This window comes from Bubalus bubalis, chromosome 13 (genome assembly GCF_019923935.1).
Source record: "Bubalus bubalis isolate 160015118507 breed Murrah chromosome 13, NDDB_SH_1, whole genome shotgun sequence".
Lineage (NCBI taxonomy): Eukaryota > Metazoa > Chordata > Mammalia > Artiodactyla > Bovidae > Bubalus > Bubalus bubalis.
Genome location: NC_059169.1, coordinates 43,431,098 through 43,455,101, shown reverse-complemented (window position 1 = coordinate 43,455,101; position 24,004 = coordinate 43,431,098). Strand labels below are relative to the sequence as shown.

At 36.9% G+C, this 24,004-nt stretch overlaps 1 protein-coding gene across 3 annotated transcripts in view; it reads right to left on the bottom strand.

Moving 5' to 3' along the window:
- The window catches only part of DACH1 (dachshund family transcription factor 1), a 479,356-nt gene that overhangs the window by 218,377 nt on the left and 236,975 nt on the right, over positions 1–24,004 (bottom strand). For all 3 annotated transcript variants that reach the window (XM_025262761.3, XM_025262762.3, XM_025262763.3), the window contains exon 3: positions 1,470–1,631. In XM_025262761.3, the coding sequence (XP_025118546.2) occupies positions 1,470–1,631 (162 nt within the window). The remainder of the gene's footprint in view (positions 1–1,469; positions 1,632–24,004) is intronic.

Sequence of the window (24,004 nt, the reverse complement as noted above, 5' to 3'; positions counted from 1 at the left end):
AATTTTGCTCTATTTTATCAAAGTAAGACCCTTATGTTAAAACTGTGCGCAATCAATAGTTTTAAAAAGATAATTACAATTCTTTCATTTTACTTCAATAGTTTTTAACTTTTAAGAGTTTAAATTGAAGTGTGTAAACTATAACCCAAACAATCCACTGCCCTTTGTCTTCTTAATAGAAGCACCATAAATGTGAACATTGATGTTTCCTTTAGTTCTTTTCAATTTTTGTGCCATTCTTTGGCTTTTTTACACATCTTTCCACCCTTCTAAGAACTGCTACCACCTTCTTTATCCTGCTCTCAAATCAAAGCCATTAACACTGCTCCCTTTCTTTCTCTTCCCTAGTTCTGATGAAAAAGTTATCTTTTTTCTCTTTTGTACATTCCACTTTGGCATCACTAAAGCCATGGTATTTGTGTATGTGTTTTAAAATTACTTCTTACTATGTTACTCATATCTAGCACATGATCTCATGAATTGTTGTGAAAATGATTATGACTGAAGTCCACAGCATTCCTTCCTACACCTATACCTATATGTCAAGGAACTGAAAGCAAGCAGATACTGATTATTAAAGAGATAATCTGTTAAAATGCAGCATAGAAAAGAAAATCTAATTGAACTGCCAAACTTATTGCCTCCCTCATGAACATATATGCTGGATATAGTCTCTTGTATACATCTTGTAGCATTCAAATTTCTCCTGTTACATTAAATTTTGAGCATGATTTCTATATTTTAAAGAAAAATAATTTGGTGGGGATAAAATGTTGTATCTCAAAAACAGAGATACAAAAGATATCATCAATAAAAATGTGGCCCTCACTTGAAGTTGACTGACAAAATGAATTACCCAAAAGAATTCTGCAAAGATAAAGTTGTTCCTTTTATTTTAAACAGTGACTATTAATCTTACTTTTCTCCACAACTCAAGAACAAAAAAGATCAAATTAAGAAATTGAAGTGGCATAGTTTAAATAAGAGAAATTGATAACGGTTGTATACAGAAAGAATGAATCATCAGCATAATTTTTATTCTTGGCAGCCAGCACATGAGAAGGTAAAGTTTACGTTTTGCTGCTAAGGCACATTCTTCTTCGGTAACCAATGAATTAAAAGTTAGTAGTCTGTGGCTTTGTTTGTAAATGTTCTTCTGTCACCTTGTGTATAATCAATTATTTCAAAATTCTAACTAATAAAGCTTATTTGTATTACGAAATATGTTAACTAAAATCGTATGGTAGGAGTTGCAGACTTAACGTTAATTCTGACATTTAAAAATAATGTTCTCAATGATTTATTTAGAATACATGTTGTTAGGCTAATTGGCTTCTTCAAAAGGTACACTATCTTCAAAGCTAAAAGGAACAATTTCTTGAATGGGTAGCCAATAGCTGGGTTCTGTAAAAGAAAGTCACTTAGTAACAAAATGAATACAGTTAAGTTGCACTGAACAGAAAACTTACCAACACTTGAATTCATGTCCCCATTTTCAGAATCTGCTCCATGTTGGTTATTACTGGCGTGATAGTTGCTCATAGCTTCTAATTTGATTTTTTTCACCTTCATTGCTTCGGCGATAGCTGCGTTGGTAGCAGCGGCAGCTGCTGCAGCTGCTGCTGTCAAACCTTTAAAGAATAAATTAAAAATGAGGTAATGCACATTCTGATTTTTCACATAAGAGTTCATGTACTTTGTACAACACATATACAAGCATATTGGAGTATCTGATTCCTTTATGCAATACTCTCATATCGTATATTCATTCCCAATGAACCAATGAAAGAACATTGATAGAATGGACAGAATGCTCTCCAAACTCCCACATCAGTATTAGCAGAAGCATAATTCGTATGTAGAAGGATAACAGTCGAAATAAGGCCAGAATTCTCTCTCAAACAACTCCATCTGAATATGTCATTCCCTGCCTGCTTCCAATGCTGTCCAGCTGCCTAATGAGAGTAAAAATATAACCTGCTTAACAATTCACCAAGCTTTTCACTAGACCTGGAAAGCTAGCTAATCACCCTAAATCTCCCTGTTCTCATGCCTCACTCCCCCTGTGTTGAACTTGGCCCCAAGGCCCACATCTGCTCTGTCTTCAAGCCTGCACTTTCTCACAGACCATCGAATGTCCCAGACAACTCTACTTCTCATCCTCCAGTATTCTAGTCCCAGAGTCAACCCTTCTAATCACTATGCCATGATATTTATCCAAACAGTTTGTCACTAAGAAAATGACAGGTAAGAGTGATCATGAGGGGATTTCCCTGGTGGCCCAGTGGATAAGAATCTGCTTGCAATGCAGGGGACACTGGTTCGATCCCTAGTCAAGGAACTAAGATGCCACATACTATGGAGCAACTCAGCCCATGTGCCACAACTACTGAGTCTTCACACTCTGGAGCCCACACTCGGAAGCTACTGTGCCTGCGCACCACAATGAAAAAGCCCATGTACCACAAGACCTGATGAAGCCAAATAAATAAATAACCTTTTTTTTTTTTTTAAAGGAGTGATCATGAAATTAGAAATAACAGTGAGACCAATATGGAAGAGCAGAAAGAGAAGTGTCAGCTTTAGGTACAGGCTCCAGGTATCCAGCAGAGGTTTCAGAGCAGTGTGAACTTCTAAGTCAATCACTTCATCCTGACATTCTTCACGCTCCCCTGGTGGCTTAGATGGTAAAGAATCTGCCTGCAATGTGGGACATCCAGGTTCGAGTCCAGGGTCAGGAAGATCCCTTGGAGGAGGGCATGGCAATCCACTCTGGTATTTTTGTCTGGAGAATCCCATGGACAGAGAAGCCTAGCAGGCTACAGTCCATGGGGTCACAAAGAGCTGGACATGTCTGAGCACTACATGAATGATTTCTCTTAACTTTAGAACTTTGACGTCTATGAAAGGATATACCCTCCCACTGCCCTCATACTTTTTGCTACGGCTGCTTCAGAGCTGGCTACAGTGCTTCAGCCCGCTCTGAATTTATCTGTATGATTTATTTCCACTCGCAGCTGGTGGATTAGAGACTGAACACCTCTCTCCTCCTTTTCCTCCCCACTAATCTCACTTCTAGTTACTACAGCAAATAAGTTACTGCCTCAGGAATTAAAGAAAGTTTTGTTTTTGTTTTCCCCTAGAAACCTCTGCTTTATTTTAGAGGTTAGGGGAAGACCTCACCTTTCCCTCAGATCTGACCAAAAACACCCTGACAACTTTCACCCCAATGCAACAAAACTTTCAGACTGGATCTTTGCATGACAAACTGATAACCACCCCCTAAAAAGGCACTGGTCTGAACTAAAAGAATTCATCTGGGTCTGAACTGAACACTTATTGCCATTTAAGTCCCAACTTGAACTGATTCTCTCCTCTTCCTATGATTGAATTTACTCCCCAGTTACTCATTTCCTTCAAAGATGTTTCAGAACATTTTCTTTCCTGTTCTCTTAAAATTCTGTTTGTGTTTCCCAGAAAATCTCTCTTCCTCAATTCGCCTTGTCACCAGTGTGAACATCCCACTTGTCCTTTCCCTTTATTGCCTGGTGTTGTCCCATCTCCAATTTATGACACATCTTTGTCTTTGATTTATGCAGCAGGTAAATCTTGTTCCATAGTATGCAAGTAAAAAAGAAAACCTACAACTTGAGATATGAGTGTTATTATTGGATAGATCTGAATCAAGCTCAGTAGCATGAAATGTAACTATGCATGATATGGCCTTACATAAGCTATAAAATCTTCTTAAGAATGTTTTCTTCATCTGTGAAGTCATCCTATTCACAAAGGGATAATAGAAGGATTAAATAATATAAACTGTGTGAAGAATGCCACCTTATGTTTAGTAAAAATTAGGCAGGTCTTGTGTTCTAGTTTTTACTTTAATAAGTCAAGCCCAGTCTTAGCTATGACTCCTACAGGATATGATGAGCTGACCACATCCCCCTCAGCTAGAAGCCTAATTCTCCTTATCTGCCTGCATTAACCCTTGACTTTTAAAAATGCTTTCAATAATTTTATTATGAAAAGGGTACTTATGATACACTTCTATTTCTCCACTTGACATTTTTCTCCCCAGGTTTACATTTCTAATATAAATTCCAACAGATAATTGTGTGTATGATACACATACATGCTATAACTTAACTATAATACTTTTAAAATATTCTATTTTCAGTATGGTTTCATGATGACAAGAAGAAAGCTATTACATTCGCAACAGTTGCTGATTTTAGTTCTACTAACTCACCTTGATGTTTGATGGGTCCTCAAATTTAATTCTTTAATAACTTTCGAATTCAGCCAATTTTCTCCATCTCTATTGGCTCCCCCTAGTACAAACTGTCGCTTTTTCTTCCATGGAGTATTGTAATTATTCTTAACAGCTTTTACTTTCTCTACTTTCAGTCTCTTATGATTCATGCAGCAGCCAACATAACCTTATGAAAATGAAAATCCAATCCTGACATTCAATGCCTGCTCTGAGGAGCAAGTTGGGTGCTTCAGGTGTCTGTCAGGGCCCTGTGTGCTCAGTCCTCTGCTTCTCTGTGTGGCATTATCTTTCCAGCAGGTTCCTTTTGCTTTCTGTGCTTCAGAAACATAGACATCTTTCACGTCTTCTAAAAGACATTTCCTCTTTCAAATTAGACTCTGCACATGGTGTTCAAACTTTCTAGAAAAGCTGTCCAGTCCCATATCCCAGACCTGTCCCTGCAAGCCATGTGATGGCTTAAATATGATGCTCCACAGGGAGCAGGCTCAGGATCCTGACTCTTTAATCAGCTTCCTTAGTGGTTCAGACAGTAAGTATATGCCTACAATGTAGGAAACCTGAGTTCAATCCCCGAGTCATAAAGATCTCCTGGAGAAGGAAATGGCTAACCACACTAGTATTCTTGCCTGGAGAATCTCATATACAGAGGAGCCTGCAGGCTACAGTCTACAGCCTTACAAAGAGTCGAACACGACTGAGTGACTAACATTTTCATTTCACTTTTCTTTTTTCAGTGGAAACAGGCTTAAGATTCTGACTCTTCAGTCTACCTGGGAAAGAGCTCCAACACTTCAAGAATCAATCTAAGACTTGCTTATTTTAAAGAGCTGACTTTCCCCACCCTACTCCACAAGAGTAGAGCTTGTGTTCTCAGCTCTGTTGAATGAGAATTTGTCTTCTCTGTGCATTAGAATCACTCACAGAGCTTTAAAACCATACAAAGAGCTGAGTTCTATCATCTGAGATTCTGGTTATTTTGAGTTGTGTATTTGAGTACTGCTCCTTGGGTTACATTAATGTGAAATCTGAGAACAAACTCACTCCCTTAAATTGTTGGGTTTTTTTTTTGAGGGGGAAAGTGGGGAGAGGGATGTTGCTTGGGGGGTTAGTTAGGGCTGATTCCTCTAACTATATTATAATACCAAAAGGACAGAAAAACATTCTTAATATAAGTATCTCAAACACTGAAGCCAAAGCCTGGCACAATTTGTATCTGAATGAAAAAAAATGCTTCTGAAATTGGATTACCTGGAAAGCCACAAGAGAAATATGGGCATTATTTTGACACTATCGGGTTTCCCTGGTAGCTCAAATGGTAAAGAATCCACCTGCAATGCAGAAGACCCCGGCTTGATTCGTGATCAGGAGGATCTGCTGGAGAAGGGATAGGCTACCCACTTCAGTATTCTTGGAATTCCCTGGTCCCTCAGCTTGTAAATAATCCACCTGCAATGTGGGAGAACTGGGTTTGATTCCTGGGTTGGGAAAATCCCCTGGAGAAGGAAACAGCTACCCACTCCAGTATTCTGGCCTGGAGAATTCCATCGACAATACAGTCCATGGGGTCACAAACAGTCAGACACAACTAAGCGACTTTCACTTTGACAATATCAATGTATGCCATTAAAAACACTTTATATATATTGCAGTCAATAAAAATATACTAACAGTAGCAAATCTCATTAACTTAATAATAAGCATTTACTCTCCATTGCTGGAGACAATTACAAAAGTCTCACCTTCACTTCTGCATTTATTGCACTTTCTGTTGGCCTTGTCATAGCCCTTTCAAATCGTTAATGTAATTCTCAAATCCTCTCCGGCTTGCTGCCTCTAGTAAAATCTTACTTTAGAATATAGACACTCACTTTAGAAAGAGCCCCATTGTATATTTTGTTCCCTATTGAAGCTGCCTTTGAAAGAACAGTTTAACAAATTCACAAAAAAGCTCCAGTGTTTTGTCTATGTTTCATAGAGAACACAGTGTTAAAACTCTTCCTATGTAATTAAGAATGGTTTGCTGGTGCAACATGCATGGACCTAGAGATGAAGTACATCAGGCAAAGACAAATATCATATGATGTCACTTATATGCGGAAATAAAAAATGATACAAATGAATTTATTTACAAAATAGTCTCACAGACTTAGAACACAAAGTATGGTGACCAAAGGAGAAACTTTGGGGGAGGGATAAACTAGGAGTTTGGAATTAATGGACATACATTACTATATATAAAACAGAAAAACAACAAAGACCTAGCATATAGCACAGAGAACTATATTCAACATCTTATAATACCTTATACTGGGAAGGAATATGAAAAAGCATAAATATGCTTATATATGTATATAACTGAATCACTTTGCTGTATACCTGAAGCTACCAAAACATTGTAAATCAACTATGAAGTGAAGTGAAGTGAAGTGACGTCACTCAGTCGTGTCCGACTCTTTGTGACCCCGTGGACTGTAGCCCACCAGGCTCCTCCGTCCATGGGATTCTCCAGGCAAGAATACTGGAGTGGGTTGCCATTTCCTTCTCCAGGGGATCTTCCCGACCCAGGGATTGAACCCAGGCCTCCCACACTGCAGGCAGATGCTTTAACCTCTGAGCCACCAGGGAAGCCCTATATCCAATAGGAAATAATTTTAAAAAGAATGGTCTGCTTGTGTAAACACTGGTAATAAAATATTTACCACATACTTTTTCTCCCTGTGTAAGCTTTTCTTACTTAGAACTCTTTCCACTTGCCTCATATTCAGATTTTATGATATTCTCCTTCAATATCCCACCCTGAAACAGCGCATTTATGACTGCTTTTAACTCTTTCCAGACAAAACAAGTCATTTTTTCCCCTAAGAACTAGGTAATCCAGTTTCTCGAAGTGATAATCTATATCAAATCCAGCTGCAGAGCATGGTAAAGTGGAAGATTATCATCGCTGGGGCCATATTCACAGAATCTATCTCTTAGATGGGCTTCCCTTATAGCTCAGTTGGTAAAGAATCCGCCTTCAATGCTGGAGACCCCGATTCCATTCCTGGGTCAGGAAGATCCCTTAGAGAAGGGATAGGCTACCCACTCCAGTATCCTTAGGCTTCCCTTGTGGCTCAGTTGGTAAAGAATCCACCTGCAACGGGAGACCTGGGTTTGATCCCTTGGTTGGGAGGATTGTATAGTCCATGGGGTTGCAAAGAGTCAGACATAACTGAGCGACTTTCACTTTTCATTTCTGAGAGATGGACTGAAAAATCTGTAATTTTATCTTTCAACAGGTTGATTCTCTGCCCTTAGATTATTTGATGACAATAAGATACCATATTAAAGTGTGGCTGCATTTTACAATAAAAGCTTATTAGCCTGGTAGTGGTTTTTGAAAGTGAGTATAGTTCAGAATCAACAAGGAAACTTGTTACAAAACAAAATTAGGATGACTCAATCATCAGGATCTGAGACACACTGCTGTAGACTCAGACTCAGAACTGTAGGTTCAGACTTTGGAAAACTGAGTCTTCTATGCCTGTAGCTTAGCACAGCAGAAGCAAAGAGGCCAGCCAGGTAATGCTGCACTTCCGTGTGATATAAATACAGTAGTCGTGTACGTGATTAAGTCAATCAACAACTTACATTGATAAATCTATTTGGTATATACAGTAGCTATTAACCAAAGAGCTTGGGTAACTTCTGATTCTTCAATCACATAGAATTTTTTTCAGATTTATTTCTCTCATTGGGGGAAAAGTTATGTGTATATATATAACACACACATAGTGCATATGTGTGTGTGTGTGTATGTGCCTGCGAGTGTGCATGTGCACAGTGAAGAAACATATAAATTAATAAAGAGTCTCTCCCACTAAGGAAAGATTAAATCATCTCTTTTACTTCCTGAAATTTTCTTTTTTATACACCCCAAGAACAATCATAGTATTTTACACATAAAGATCAAAACATGCACTAAACCATGTAGTTAAATATCAGTTCAGTCAGTTCAGTCGCTTAGTCGTGTCCGACTCTTTGCGGCCCCATGAATCGCAGGCACGCCAGGCCTCTCTGTCCATCACCATCTCCTGGAGTTCACACAAACTCACGTCCATCGAGTCAGTGATGCCATCCAGCCATCTCATCCTCTGTCGTCCCCTTCTCCTCTTGCCCCCAATCCCTCCCAACATCAGAGTCTTTTCCAATGAGTCAACTCTTCACATGAGGTGGCCAAAGTACTGCAGTTTCAGCTCTAGCATCATTCCTTCCAAAGAAATCCCTGGGTTGATCTCCTTCAGAATGGACTGGTTGGATCTCCTTGCAGTCCAAGGGACTCTCAAGAGTCTTCACCAACACCACAGTTCAAAAGCATCAATTCTTCGGGGCTCAGCTTTCTTCACAGTCCAACTCTTGCATCCATATATGACCACTGGAAAAATAATAGCCTTGACTAGATGGACCTATGTTGGCAAAGTAATGTCTCTGCTTTTCAATATGCTATCTAAGTTGGTCATAACTTTTCTTCCAAGGAGCAAGCATCTATTAATTTCATGGCTGCAGTCACCATCTGCAGTGATTTTGGAGCCCAAAAAAATAAAAGTTTGACACTGTTTCCACTGTTTCCCCATCTATTTCCCATGAAGTGATGGGACCAGATGTCATGATCTTCATTTTCTGAATGTTGAGCTTTAAGCCAACTTTTATACTCTCCTCTTTCACTTTCATCAAGAGGCCTTTTAGTTCCTCTTTACTTTCTGCTATAAGGGTGGTGTCATCTGCATATCTGAGGTTATTGATATTTCTCTCGGCAATCTTGATTCCAGCTTGTGCTTCTTCCAGTCCAGAGTTTCTCATGATGTACTCTGCATATAAGTTAAATAAGCAGGGTGCCAATATACAGCCTTGACATACTCCTTTTCCTATTTGGAACCAGTCTGTTGTTCCATGTCCATCCAGTTCTAACTGTTGCTTCCTGACCTGCATATAGGTTTCTCAAGAGGCAGGTCAGGTGGTCTGATATGCCCATCTCTTTCAGAATTTTCCACAGTTTATTGTGATCCATATAGTCAAAGGCTTTGGCATAGTCAAGAAAGCAGAAATAGATGGTTTTTTTTTTTTTTTTTTTGAATTCTCTTGCTTTTTCCATGATCCAGCGGATGTTGGCAATTTGATCTCTGGTTCCTCTGCCTTTTCTAAAACCAGCTTGAACATCTGGAAGTTCACAGTTCACATATTGCTGAAGCCCGGCTTGGAGAATCTTGAGCATTACTTTACTAGCGTGTGAGATGACTGCAATTGTGTGGTAGTGTGAGCATTCTTTGGCATTGCCTTTCTTTGGGATTGGAATGAAAACTGACCTTTTCCAGTTCTGTGGCCACTGCTGACTTTTCCAAATTTGGTGGCATATTGAGTGCAGCACTTTCACAGCATCATCTTTCAGGATTTGAAAGAGCTCAACTGGAATTCCATCACCTCCACTAGCTTTGTTCATAGTGATGCTTTCTAAGGCCCACTTGACTTCACATTCCAGGATGTTTGGCTCTAGGTCAGTGATCACACCATTGTGATTATCTTGGTCGTGAAGATGTTTTTTGTACAGTTCTTCTGTGTATTCTTGCCACCTCTTCTTAATATCTTCTGCTTCTGTTAGGTCCATACCATTTCTGTCCTTTATCAAGCCCATCTTTACATGAAATGTCCCCTTGGTATCTCTAATTATCTTGAAGAGATCTCTAGTTTTTCCCATTCTGTTGTTTTCTTCTATTTCTTTGCATTGGTCTCTGAGGAAGGCTTTCTTATCTCGTAGTCAAATATAGTGTAGATTTATTTTATTTTAAATTACTTAAACCCTATTTTATCATCATCAATTGGGAGACTTTAATGTATGCTTAAAATTCTGTCACTGATAAAATAATGTATTGAAAGACAGTTTTTTTTTTTTTTTAAGTCTTCCTTCAGAGAAAGGATAATAAGTCATGCATACATTGTGCAATTCCTAGACCTTATATTGGCCCTCAGAAAAGGGACTGTGAATCAAACTTCAGTTAAAATCCATAGGCCTTAGAGCATGAAGAGATATTTAGTTTTTTTTCTCTATCTGATCTTTATAAACTTTCACTTACAAAAGAATGAGCATATTTTTACACAGCATTTGGAAATAAAGCTTGTCATATTAGCATTTGAATTACACTACAAACTCATTACTGTGGGCTCCATTCTGTTTACTCCTTCAGAGCAAATTTTATATTATCTTTTAACTAGCTATTGTTAGATTTTTTTTTTAATTTTTATCTTGGCTTATAGGTTTTTTTCATAATACTTTTATTTTTTGATGCACCATTAAAATCTTTTAAAGTTCTTTTTGAAAAAGTGACTGACATGGGGATTACTAGTTATCTAAACTCACTATCTTAGAAAGAGTAAACATATGGTGGCTGAAAGAAACACTTTAAGAGTCCTACAAACTTTGGACAATATTTTTGTGAAATAATGCAGTAAATTACATAATTCCTAAACCTTCAAAATTCCTATCTTTAAGAGATACCAGTTCCAATCAGTAGTGTTATGGGGAATGAAGGTAAAATAGTGCACACAACAGCTAAACCCTCTGCAAATGGTAGTAAATATTTTCAAGTAACCCATAAAATCCAGCACACCTTTATTTAGTTTTACATTTGTTCAATTATTCACAAAAATGCAAATATGACAAAAGCTATCCAACACTGTAGGGTAGAATCTAGCCATTTGACAAACGGACACCTGAAAATCATGCTTCTATCCAATCTTTTGACTTAGTAGTCTCTGTCGATCAAAGTTATCATAAAATCATTAACTTTCCACTCTGTGCTATATTGATACAAAGCCTTTGCTACTTCAAATTCAATATCCAAAATCCAATCCTTGGGTTTATCATTTGGAAGAGAAGCAGGCACTATTGTTGCTTAAGAGCCTTTTCCTTGCAAAGATAGCATTTTCTTTTTGCTCTCAACTTTTATCAAGAGCTTTCAAATACTTCAAATACTGTTATACAATCCTGACTGCTCTCTCTAAAAAGGGAGAAGTACCCCCATTCTATTTATTTCAAATAAGTTAATATCCTTAGTTATAAAGAGTAGATTACAACTATAGATTATAAATATCAATAAAAGAGACATATTGCTGTCAAATTCTTTCTCTGATCTGTCTGTTTGCTCATTAACTTGAAAGGTCTAATCTTTGATCTTTGGTTTCAAAGACAACAAGATGACTTCCAAATGTTTGATATGTTGTCTACTTTTACATCACTTTCCATATAAAATGTATTTTCCAAGACTTAATGGCTAAATAAAATTAGTTATAAGCAAGAGATAGTAAGCATTCAAAGTTTCCATATGATAGACTTTTTATGAGTCTGTCACTTTACCCAAACTTAGAAAAAAAACACTTTAACATGCACTCATTTCTAGCCAATAGTAGTTATTATTAATATTCTGGAATTAATAAGTTATTTATGTCTGGCATTCTTCCTACTGATTATTCAGGGAGACAGGCGGCTTATAAATATCTCATCACTCCACCGTCACAGAAATTTCATCGACAGTGCTCATGCACAGCTATTAGCAATATGAATCTAACCATTACAAGAAGGAGGAAAATCGAACATGTGGCATTAATACGCAGTCCTGGTTCCTAACCATCTGATAGGCAGATGGTGTGAAGCGGATTCTCCAGCTGAAATGAAGGGGCACATCATTTAAAACCTTGTTTGCATTCTAACTGATATCAGTGCCATATTGATATACATGATACATCATGGCAGTATTTGAACAATCTAGTTTGTTTCCGTCATAAATGTTTACAACCTTGTTTTTTTTTAATCTTATAAGCATGTTCAGAAGAGTGTATTTTTAATTTATGAAACCTATTGTTTACTTCTGTTGAATTAGAAGATTAGAGAAAGCAAGAATATTAAATTACCTCAACCAGAGCAATATAACCAAGACAGATGAATAAAGTGGGTTTCTATTTTCAATAAGATGTTAGTAAAGGAATTTTAAAATTAGCCCAGGCATTTTGTGCATTAAATTCATTTATTCATTTAAGCCTTCTAGGTGTTTCTCCCCCAAGTGGCATACAGAGATACTTAATGCTTTACATAGTCATTCATTTAAAATTCTCGCTGTGTGCAATTAATCTTGCCCAACAATTTGATTCAGAAAGTAAAACATCAAAAAGCATAGCTCATTTCAACAGTCATTACTGTGAAGTAATCTTTCTGCTCCTGACAGGTCCTATAGACTTTTTGCAAAATTCTATTGAAGGTGCATTGTAAGCTCTGTATGAGTCTGAATTACAACTCAAGTGAAATCACTCCAAGTCTTAGAAGAACTCTTGGCTCAATATAGCAACTTGAAAACACCAGTACCTTTTTTTCCACTCTGTCTTCTTCCTATCCTTATTTAAATGCCAGCTGTCTAAAAAACTGAAACGAATTTTCACAGTTATTTTATTTCCCAATACTTTCTATTAAATGGAAATTATGATTGAAATATGTCCATCCTCCCCATTAAATGATTAAATAACAGAAATGATAAGCAATTAGAATAAATAACTTTATTGTAAAGCAGGTGAGGCTGAAGATTTTGAATGTGAGTTTTTCTCCTAAGGGACATTAGAAAAGAAAAATTGATCTTTCAGACTATTAATGTAAACAGTCACTATACCAGTTTCCAGTTTTCAATTGGTTAAATTAGATTTTTAAATGTTTGGATTAACAACAAAAAATCTACCAATTTGGAGAAATATACAGGAAGTGTATTATAATCTTGATGACTAGTAAATCAAGTGTACATCAAGTTTAGCTTTCTTTACTGATTAGCTTGAAATCTGCAGCCTCACAGAGTTTACAAAGTAACAGCAGTCGTGAAGTCAGAGGGAGTGAATCCCATGGGGATGTCATTTGGCCACATGTAAAATCACTGAGAAATTTTCATGGAAGTTTTTGAAACAGTCAACTTCTGAACACTAACCCATAGAATCAGGCTGAAACAGAATCGATTCAAATGTTTAAATTACTATGATTTAAAATAAGAAAATATGCAATTTTTGGAAGTTAAACCTGACACAATGTTTTGAATATAAAACTTTTACTTCTACTCCATCTGTTAACATTACCACCTTTAGAAAAATATTTAACAGACACTTGGAATCTGGACTTGTAAAACGCAGAGAAGAGAAAGGCTTTATCTACTGCAACTCTTTTATTTTACTGATGATGCAACTTAGGGGCATCTAGGTTAATCATTTCTATAAAGTTACACCATTAAATAATGATAGAGTAATCCCAATTCCCCTAACTCCCTCTTCAGTACTGCCCACACTGACTCTGTTCATAAATGTAAAAAAAAAAAATTACAGTATACAGTAAACTATGGAATCATTGAAGGAAAATGAAAGCTGTTTGCTTAAGTAGCTTATGGATTGCACAGGAAGTCGAAGTTATAGACACACAGATAATATCACAAGTATAAGTTAACCTCACTTAACAACCTGATATAAATGTTCATTTGTGATTCCATTTTATAAATTTCAGAATCTATTTGTCATGAAAACAATGATCATTCAACTGTCTTTTTGTTTAGTTACTAAGTCATGTCCAACTCTGTGACCCCATGGACTACAGCACACCAGACTTCCCGGTCCTTCACAATCTCCTGGAGTTTGCTTGAACTCATGTTCATTGAGTCGATGACACCATCCAACCATCTCATTTCAGCTGCCCCCTTCTCCTCTTGCTCTCAATCTTTTCCAGCACCAGGGTCTTTTCCAGTGAGTCGGCTCTTTATTACGGGGGCCAAAGTATTGGAGCTTCAGTATCAGTCTTTTTAATGAATATTCAGGGTTGATTTACTTTAGGATTGACTTTCAACTTTTAGAATTGACATGCAACTTTGTGCACAAAACTTTTAACCTGTACTACTGATGAAATATATTGTTCATAACATTACCCTGAGTCCTATATTTTAAATACAGAGTAAGAAGAAATAAAAGAAAGGCAAATAAATTATTTTCCTCTCTATATCTTGAATACAGAACAACTGACAAATTAAAAAAAAAAAAGAAAGAGGTAATCTTTGTCTTGAATTGTCAATAAATTGCTCTTATTTCATTATTCCATTCTCCACTAAACTGGGCACTAAAAGTTCTCACATTTGTCTATGGCCCAATATTTCTTACTACCTACATGACTGGTCAAACCAAATTACAAAAAGCATTGACCCCAAGCAGGTGGCTCTTACCAACCTGAAAGTAACTGACAGTATTAACATTCTGAAAGGATGTTTTTATAAGAGGCCACTTATCAATATATTGGTAACAGTTCAGGCCGGTAATAAGTGAAAAGAGAAAACGGCGTCATAAATTTAATTTCCTGTCAAAGAGTCACCTCATTGGCACTTTAGTCTAAGGATAATCTTTCCACTTGTTTTCTACTTTTCTCAACACCATGTAAATCCTCTGCTAAATCCTTTGATACTTCAATAAATCTCTCTTTTTCTCTTTTTCTAGAATCATGGTAACATGCAGGGCTCTGTCAGTGTATGATTGTTGATGAAGAGAGGAGAAGATGAGAAAAAGTTATAAGAGAAGTTGATTGTTTTGACATGTAAGTCTTATCTGTGGGAGTTATCCAATGATATAAATAACTGGAGACAATGTAATCATAATAAGTTTTTTTTGATGCAGTAATATAAACTTTTTAAAGTAAAAGACTCAAGAAATACACATACATATATATATTACTTTACACACATATATATAAATGCATCATTATATATATATATATATGTGTGTGTGTGTATATATATATACATATACAGGGAGGCATGGTGTGCTGCAATTCATGGGGTCACAAAGAGTTGGACACAACTGAGCAACTGAACTGAACTGAACTGATACATATATAGATGGGCTTCCCTGGTAGCTCAGTGGTAAAGAATCACCTGCAACACAGGAAGTGTACACTGGATCCCTGGGTCAGGAAGATACCCTGTAGAAAGAGAGAGCAACCCACTCCCATATTCTTGCCTGAGAAATCCCATAGACAGAAGAGCCTGGCAGGCTACAGCCCATGGGGATGCAAAGGAGTCAGACACGACTTAGCAACTAAACAACAATATATATATATATATATATATATATATATATATATATATATAATATGTTATGTATAATGTATATAAAATATATAAATATATATATATATATAATGATACATACACACTTTCTAAACAGAGGTTGGGATCTGAGTTAAGAACCGTATATAACCATGTTCACAGAATAACAATAAAGTAGGAAATGGCAACCCACTCCAGTATTCTTGCCTGGAGAATCCTGTGGACAGAGGAACCTGGCAGGCCATGGTCCATAGGGTCGCAGAGAGTCAGATATGACTGAAGCGATTAAGCTGAATAACAATAGGATAAGAATGGAAAGACTATTTGAAGCAATATATTCTTCACACTTTTGTCATTATGTTCTTATATTTATTCCATCATTTCATTGAATCTCCATATTCAGCCTATAAGTAATGTATTTTTCTTATATGATTTCAAGAAAAATATGAATGGTGATAGCTCAGTTGTAGTGTTTAGAAAAGTAGGGTTTTGGTTGCTGCTTTAAAGCTGGACTATGGAAAAGAATAATTCTGATTAATTCAGAAAAATAGATACTTCCATGTGACAAGGAAGATAAAAAAAATATAGCTCTTCGTTCATAACTTCAAATTGTTCATCCTTCTCTAGAGTGTGGCAGGAAGCCTTTATCATGGCATGCTTTTGTAGTCATAGTCATGATATTTAATTTTCTTAGTGTAATTTAGACCAGTTACTTACAATGTATGATTTTGAGACAATCTTGTACTTTATTGTTCAAGAAATAAATGCTGTCTATGTTCAAAATGATTTCCCCTTTGAGGTTTGATTAGTATCAATCCAGCTCACCTAGGAAAAGAGCAAGTGGATGTCAAGGAAAATTACCAACAGTTGGCATTACATTATTCACTTCCTTCTCTCTCTTTTTGCTTTTTGCTGCAAAAATCATTACAACAGAAAGAAATATCTAATTTCTAATATGTCAAGAAATGCAAGTCTTTTGTACATTCCAATAAAACCTTTCACTTTATTTCAAAACAATAATAATTCAGAGCAACTGTTCCATTTTCCTTACATCTCTTCATTTATGAGTGAAGTTTGTCATTGGACTGATCCAATGGCTTCTCTTGACCTAATTTATGTTGTACCATGAGATTCTATTAAAAGAAACTAAATCACTGCAGTAGATTTATTCACCTTAAATAATTTAAGCTAATTGAAAAAGAACCAAACTGAAACTAAAACACTTCTCTCAAGCATTCAACTTCTGCATATCAATTAGTAATTTAAACAACCAGCTAATCATAACAGCGTCATGTGAAACATGGGCCTGTGCTGTGTACACATTTCTGTACTTCCATGAAGCTGAAGAAAGAAATAAACGTCAAATTTGAGTCTGAAATCATATGTATCTATTCTGGAGTCATTCAGTTCAGCCATTCAGTTGTGTCCGACTCTTTAGAAGCCAATGGACTGCAGCACACCAGGCCTCCCTGTCCATCACCAACTCCCAGAACCTACTCAAACTCATGTCCATCACATTAGAGATGCCATCCAACCATCTCATCCTCTGTCATCCTCTTCTCCTCCTGCCTTCAATCTTTCCCAGCATCAGGGACTTTTCCAATGAGTCAGTTCTTCCCATCAGGGGGCCAAACTATTGAAGTTTCAACTTCAGCATCAGTCCTTCCAATGAATATTCAGGACTGATATCCTTTAGGATGGACTGGTTTGATCTCCTTGCAGTCCAAGGGACTCTCAAGAGTCTTCTCCAACACCACAGTTCAAAAGCATCAATTCTTTGGCACTCAGCTTTCTTTATAGTCCAACTCTGGAGTCATTAGGCAATTCCAATAAAATATTTTCACTGATGGATTTGAGACTTTTCTCAATTTACCCAAACAATTATGAAAAGAACACATGGCAAAATGAAAGAAATATCTGGAAAATTATATCTAATCACTCATCTGGCAATACATATGGCATTTCAAATTTATAACACAACTTAAGCAAAACAAAATTTAAAACATTACTGTTATTTACAAAAGTTCCTTTTTCATAATAACCAGAAACTGAACTCCTATGGGTAGGTTTAAAAATAAAGGATCTAGTCTAATATTACTATAATTATATAGTGTTCTTCTCACACTTCTTGTTGGTAAAAGTTATCAAATATCAATTTAAGTTGTTAATAGTAGCACATCAAGTTACTGCAAATTATACTATGTTAATTGTCCCATCATTATAGAACTCCATTTGTAAAAGCAATGGTCATTTTTCTCATGCGATTATTTATTTTATAATTCAACCTTTGTTAATACCTGCAGTGTGTGGCGTAATCACTCATAAGACAGTTTTACAAAGAATTACAAAGCTTTTTGCAGTATTTTTGCCATACATCTTCCTTCTGAGAATTAGAAAATTCAAACATAACTTTATCTTGGAAGTAAAGCTTTTTGAAATATTGCTAAAGTGCATATTGAATAAAGACAACACACTTAAGCACACTTTCCCCCCTTTAAACAGCATTCATCTTTTCAAAAGCAATAGATTCTCAGTCCACACGGAGTCTATTGCATTATTCATTTCATGTGCAACCTCATGCTGGACCATAAATTGTTACTTTATCTAATCAAAGGAGACTTAACTCTACAGAAGGTCAAAGGTTTAATTTTGTGAAGTATTATCTTACGCTATGAGTTTAACCGAAAAATAGAAGAAGAAAAACAGCCAAGAAACTGGTAATAAATGAACCTTTATTGCCTCAGGCATTGGCCTAGTTAATAAACTTTCATTGAAGGTTTCTTTCAACTGTTACGGACAATGAGAGGAAAAAAATCTTAAATTACAGCCATGTGTGACTTTTAAAGCAGTCATTCTTTTTTATCTCAACCTCCCTAGCTCAGGAGAAAAAAAAGACAAAGAAAGATTGTCTTCGATCTCTTAACCAAAAATGTATGTTTCTAAACAGATGAAAAAGTGCAGATAAACTTTTCTAAAAGCAGAGGTCAGCTTTGAACAATATAAAAAAATGCATTCTTTAGGTGTTGAATCTTAGTGAACAATCTCTCTAGCTAAATGTAAAACTACAAAAAGGAGGAAGAAGACAAGCTGTTTCTGCAAATATAACTCTTAAATTGGGTCTTCTACTTAGCAAAACATGATGCTTTATTATCTCACAATTAGTGCACAAAATTCACCGTAGATTTAAAATTAATTAAATATGCTATAAATAAGTACATTATTTATGTACTGTCTCCCCTGTTTTAGACCAAAAAAAAAAAACCCTCTTCTATTTTCAGAATCAAATACACTTAGAAGCTAAATAATTCATGCTGCTGCTGCTGCTGCTAAGTTGCTTCAGTTGTGTCCGACTCTGTGTGACCCCATAGATGGCAGCCCACCAGGCTCCCCCGTCCCTCGGATTCTCCAGGCAAGAATACTGGAGTGGGTTGCCATTTCCTTCTCCAATGCATGAAAGTGAAAAGTGAAAGAGAAGTCGCTTAGTCGTGTCCGACTCTTCGAGACCCCATGGACTGCAGCCCACCAGGCTCCTCCACCCATGGGATTTTCTTCATGCTATTGTTAGGCAATTCAAATTTTTAAGAAGTCTATCTATTTAGCTGACACTCTCAACCAATAATCACTCATGAGTAGTTTGGTTTTTTTTTTTTTTTTTTCATTATTTTCTAGAGAAGAAAATGAGCTGAATTCTTCTGAATTAATGTTCCCTTTTTTGTCTGAGATGTGTATTGCTACCCTGGTGCTTGCTCTTTTGATTTCCATTGGCATGGAATACTTCTTTTCATCCTCTCACTTTCAGTCTGTTGGTATCCCTGATCTGAAGTGGGTATGTATAACTGAACTACTTTGCTGTATACCTGAAACTAACAAAACACTGTAAACCAACTATACCCCAACATAAAATTAAAAGTTAATTTTAAAAAAACTCCCCTTTTTTTTTTTTAGGAAGCACTATACTGAGCATAAAAGTTATTATGACCTTGATGGCAATATCTTTATCTCCACACCACAGCATAAGTAAGACAGATTCTCATATGACCAAAAGGGTTCACCTAAGCTGTGAGAAAGGGAAGATGCCATTTTCTGAATTTGACTTTAGATATCCTAAAACGCCAGGGAAAGAGGCCTGGCTTGATACTCTGAACTGGACACCCCTACTATATTCTATTCAGAAAGCACATCACTCTCAGCAGGGCACCCAACCCTGTTCCCACCTGCCAGCACATGGACAGAATTGGGCTTTACTTCATTTTAGGAACGTGTCCCCAGGACGCTATCTTGGGCCACCTTTGAATCCAAACATGATAGCTGTTTACACCAGCAGGACCACATAAAAGTGGGACCAGGCTCCCTACTAAGAAATACACTTCACACAGCTGGGAGACATTGAGTTCTCCTAGGGTCGAGGATGTAACACGTTCATAGTAGCAGCTTTGCTTCTTTACTATATTTGCCTAGAAGAGAAAGAGAGACTAAGGAGAAAGAAGGAAACCTAGAAATTAAAGATGTTTTAACATGAATTCTGAATGGAAAAAAAAAAGTCAGGTTATTGGCATAGAAATTTGAGGGTAAAAACATAGGTCTTCCAAAAACATAGTTAAATCTGGATATCAGAAACTGAAGCAGAGTGAGGCAATTCATTTTCATTAATTACTAGATGGTTTTAGAATCAATGAATAGTTCTGGATTTCATGCAAGAAATCATGAAGTGCTACCCAAAAGTGACAGTGAAAAATACTTTCAAGGATAAACTTTTTTTTTCCTGCAGTCTATTTTCTACCTAATTTGTAAGCATGCATATGATTGGGGAGCAAAAGGAAGAAAATGTGAAGAAAATGAAGGGACATAAACTACTAGAATAGAAACACTAGCTATAAATGTGTATAATAAAGAGCTATTGTATGCATTTGTGGATAAAGAACTTAGTAACAGCAAGGATGGTCATGCTTTATATAAATTTCAGCTTTTCTTTTTTTTAATTACCAGCTTTTGTAAAAGGCCAAGGAACATTTAGAAAGTGACCCCAAGGTCAGAGAAGCATGGGAGAATAATGAAAACAGGTATCACAAACCCAATTCTTCATTCCATTAATCAAAGTTTTATGGGTTTGGGAAAGTTTTGCTACAGTACACAGAGAGGATAAGAAAAAAAGAAAGATCAAGGGAATTCAAAGGATTTATTAAAAGTGCAGACAGTAACTCTGACTAGTGTTTTAGCTAGATAGACACAATTAATTAATTGCAACGTTGTGAAACTCGAAAATGCTGAAAGAACGTGCTCATGCCTGCAATACAGTAATGTAGCAAAATACTTATAATCTTTCAACCACCAGGAGCTTTTGTTGGTTTTTTAACCTAATCCACAGCTTGACATAGATCCTAGGGTAATGGAACACAGTTCTTTGATTGAAATAATATCTAAACATTGCTTCACTAGCCCGGTGGCCTAATAGAAGTCTGTCTCTCTGAAACTTGAGAAATTTAAGTTTGGAAACAAACTCAGACACTGAGCTCTGACTTGTAAGTCCTTCAAGGAAAGCCTTTGAGACAGGACTATGCCCTTTCTAGTTTAACAAGACCAAAAACAGACATAAAACTTCTGCAATAGCTTTTCTTCCAAACAATGAGACAGTCAAAACAAATCATTTAGTTCAGCCACTAAAAAGTGACTAATAAGACAACAGTACAGTGTTGACAATCACAGAAAGTCTAATATATGTCATTAAAAAGCTAAGTATTTCACCAGTGACCCATTCCACCAGCGTTCTTCATTTTCATGTGAAAATCTGAGCAATATGCACGTTATTATTACAAAGAAAGTTGATCCTTATCGTTTGTCAATTTGAGTCATGTGGAAAATGTCAAAGCATTCAAAGACACACAAAAATATCTGAAAAGGTATTAATGTATACCATATAGTAGGGAGAAATCCATATCATGTTTTAGTCAATGTGCCTCAAAATTCAATATAATGATAAAAAGCACACTAGAACATTTATTTAGTGAGAGAAAAGTAACTTGTAAGTCTGCACTTGCAGGAGTAAATACACTCTGATTAAACTCTGAAAGATAAATGCAATAAAATCTTCATTTCATTGTGTAATCTGATAAACTCAAATAAATATATGAATATATACAATTCAGATCAGATCAGATCAGTCGCTCAGTCGTGTCGGATTCTTTGCAACCCCATGGAGGCAGGCACGCCAGGTCTCCCTGTCCATCACCAACTCCTGGAGTTCACTCACACTCATGTACATAGAGTCAGTGATGCCATCCAGCCATCTCATCCTCTGTCATCCCCTTCTCCTCTTTCCCCCAATCCCTCCCAGCATCAGAGTCTTTTCCAATTAGTCAACTCTTCGCATGAGGTGGCCAAAGTACTGGAGTTTCAGCTTTAGCATCATTCCTTCCAAAGAAATCCCAGGGCTGATCTCCTTTAGAATGGACTGGTTGGATCTCCTTTCAGTCCAAGGGACTCTCAAGAGTCTTCTCCAACACCACAGTTCAAAAGCATCAATTCTTCAGCACTCAGCCTTCTTCACAGTCCAACTCTCACATCCATACATGACCACAGGAAAAACCATAGCCTTAACTAGACAAACATTTGTTGGCAAAGTAATGTCTCTGCTTCTTAATAGTCTGTCTAGGTTGGTCATAACTTTTCTTCCAAGGAGCAAGTGTCTTTTAATTTCATGGCTGCAGTCACCATCTGCAGTGATTTTGGAGCCTCTAAAAATAAAGTTTGTCACTGTTTCCACTGTTTCCCCATCTATTTGCCATGAAGTGATGAGACCAGATGCCATGATCTTCATTTTCTGAATGTTGAGCTTTAAGCCAACTTTTCACTCTCCTCTTTTACTTTCATCAAGAGGCTCTTTATTTCTTCTTCACTTTCTGCTATAAGGGTGGGGTCATCTGCATATCTGAGGTTATTTATACTTCTCCCAGCAATCTTGATTCCAGCTTGTGCTTCATCCAGCCTGGCATTTCTCATGATGTACTCTGCATATAAGTTAAATAAACAGGGTGACAATATACAGCCTTGATGTACTCCTTTTCCTATTTGGAACCAGTCTGTTGTTCCATGTCCAGTTCTAACTGTTGCTTCCTGACCTGCATACAAATTTCTCAAGAGGCAGATCAGGTGGTTGGTATGCCCATCTCTTTCAGAATTCTCCACAGTTTATTGCGATTCACACAGTCAAAGGCTTTGGCATAGTCAATAAGGCAGAAATAGATATTTTTCTGGAACCCTCTTGCTTTTTCCATGATCCAGCAGATGTTGGCAATTTGATCTCTGGTTCCTCTGCCTTTTCTAAAACCAGCTTGAACATCAGGAAGTTCACGGTTCACATATTGCTGAAGCCTGGCTTGGAGAATTTTGAGCATTACTTTACTAGCGTGTGAGATGAGTGCAGTTGTGTGGTAGTTTGAACATTCTTTGGCATTGCCTTTCTTTGGGATTGGAATGAAAACTGACCTTTTGCAGTCCTGTGGCCACTGCTGAATTTTCCAAATTTGCTGGCATATAGAGTGCAGCACTTTCACAGCATCATCTTCCAGGATTTGGAACAGCTCAACTGGAATTCTATCACCCCCAGTAGCTTTGTTCATAGTGATGCTTTCTAAGGCCCACTTGACTTCACATTCCAGGATGTCTGGCTCTAGATGAGTGACCACACCATTGTGATTATCTTGGTCATGAAGATCTTTTTTGTACAGTTCTTCTGTGTATTCTTGCCATCTCTTCTTAACATCTTCTGCTTCTGTTAGGTCCATACCATTTCTGTCCTTTATCGAGCCCATCTTTGCATGAAATGATACTTTGGTATCTCTAATTTTCTTGAAGAGATCTCTAGTCTTTCCCATTCTGTTGTTTTCCTCTATTTCTTTGCATTGATCGCTAAAGAAGGCTTTCTTATCTCTTCTTGCTATTCTTTGGAACTCTGCATTCAGATCCTTATGTCTTTCCTTTTCTCCTTTGCTTTTCACTTCTCTTCCTTTCACAGCTATTTGTAGCCCTCCCCAGACAGCCATTCTGCTTTTTTGCATTTCTTTTCCATGGGGATGGTCTTGATCCCTGTCTCCTGTACAATGCCTCGAACCTCATTCCATAGCTCATCAGGCACTCTATCAGATCTAGGCCCTTAAATCTATTTCTCACTTCCACTGTATAATCATAAGGGATTTGATTTAGGTCATACCTGAATGGTCTAGTGGTTTTCCCTACTTTCTTCAATTTAAGTCTGAATTTGGCCATAAGGAGTACATGATCTGAGCCACAGGCAGCTTGTTTTTGCTGAATGTATAAAGCTTCTCCATCTTTGGCTGCAAAGAATATAATCAATCCGATATCGGTGTTGACCATCTGGTGATGTCCATGTGTATTGTCTTCTCTTGTACTGTTGGAAGAGGGTGTTTGTGATGACCAGTGCATTTTCTTGGCAAAACTCTATTAGTCTTTGCCCTGCTTCATTCCGTATTCCAAGGCCAAATTTGCCTGTCACTTCAGGTATTTCTTGAGTTCCTACTTTGGCATTCCAGTCCCCTATAATGAAAAAGACATCTTTTTTGGGTGTTAGTTCTAA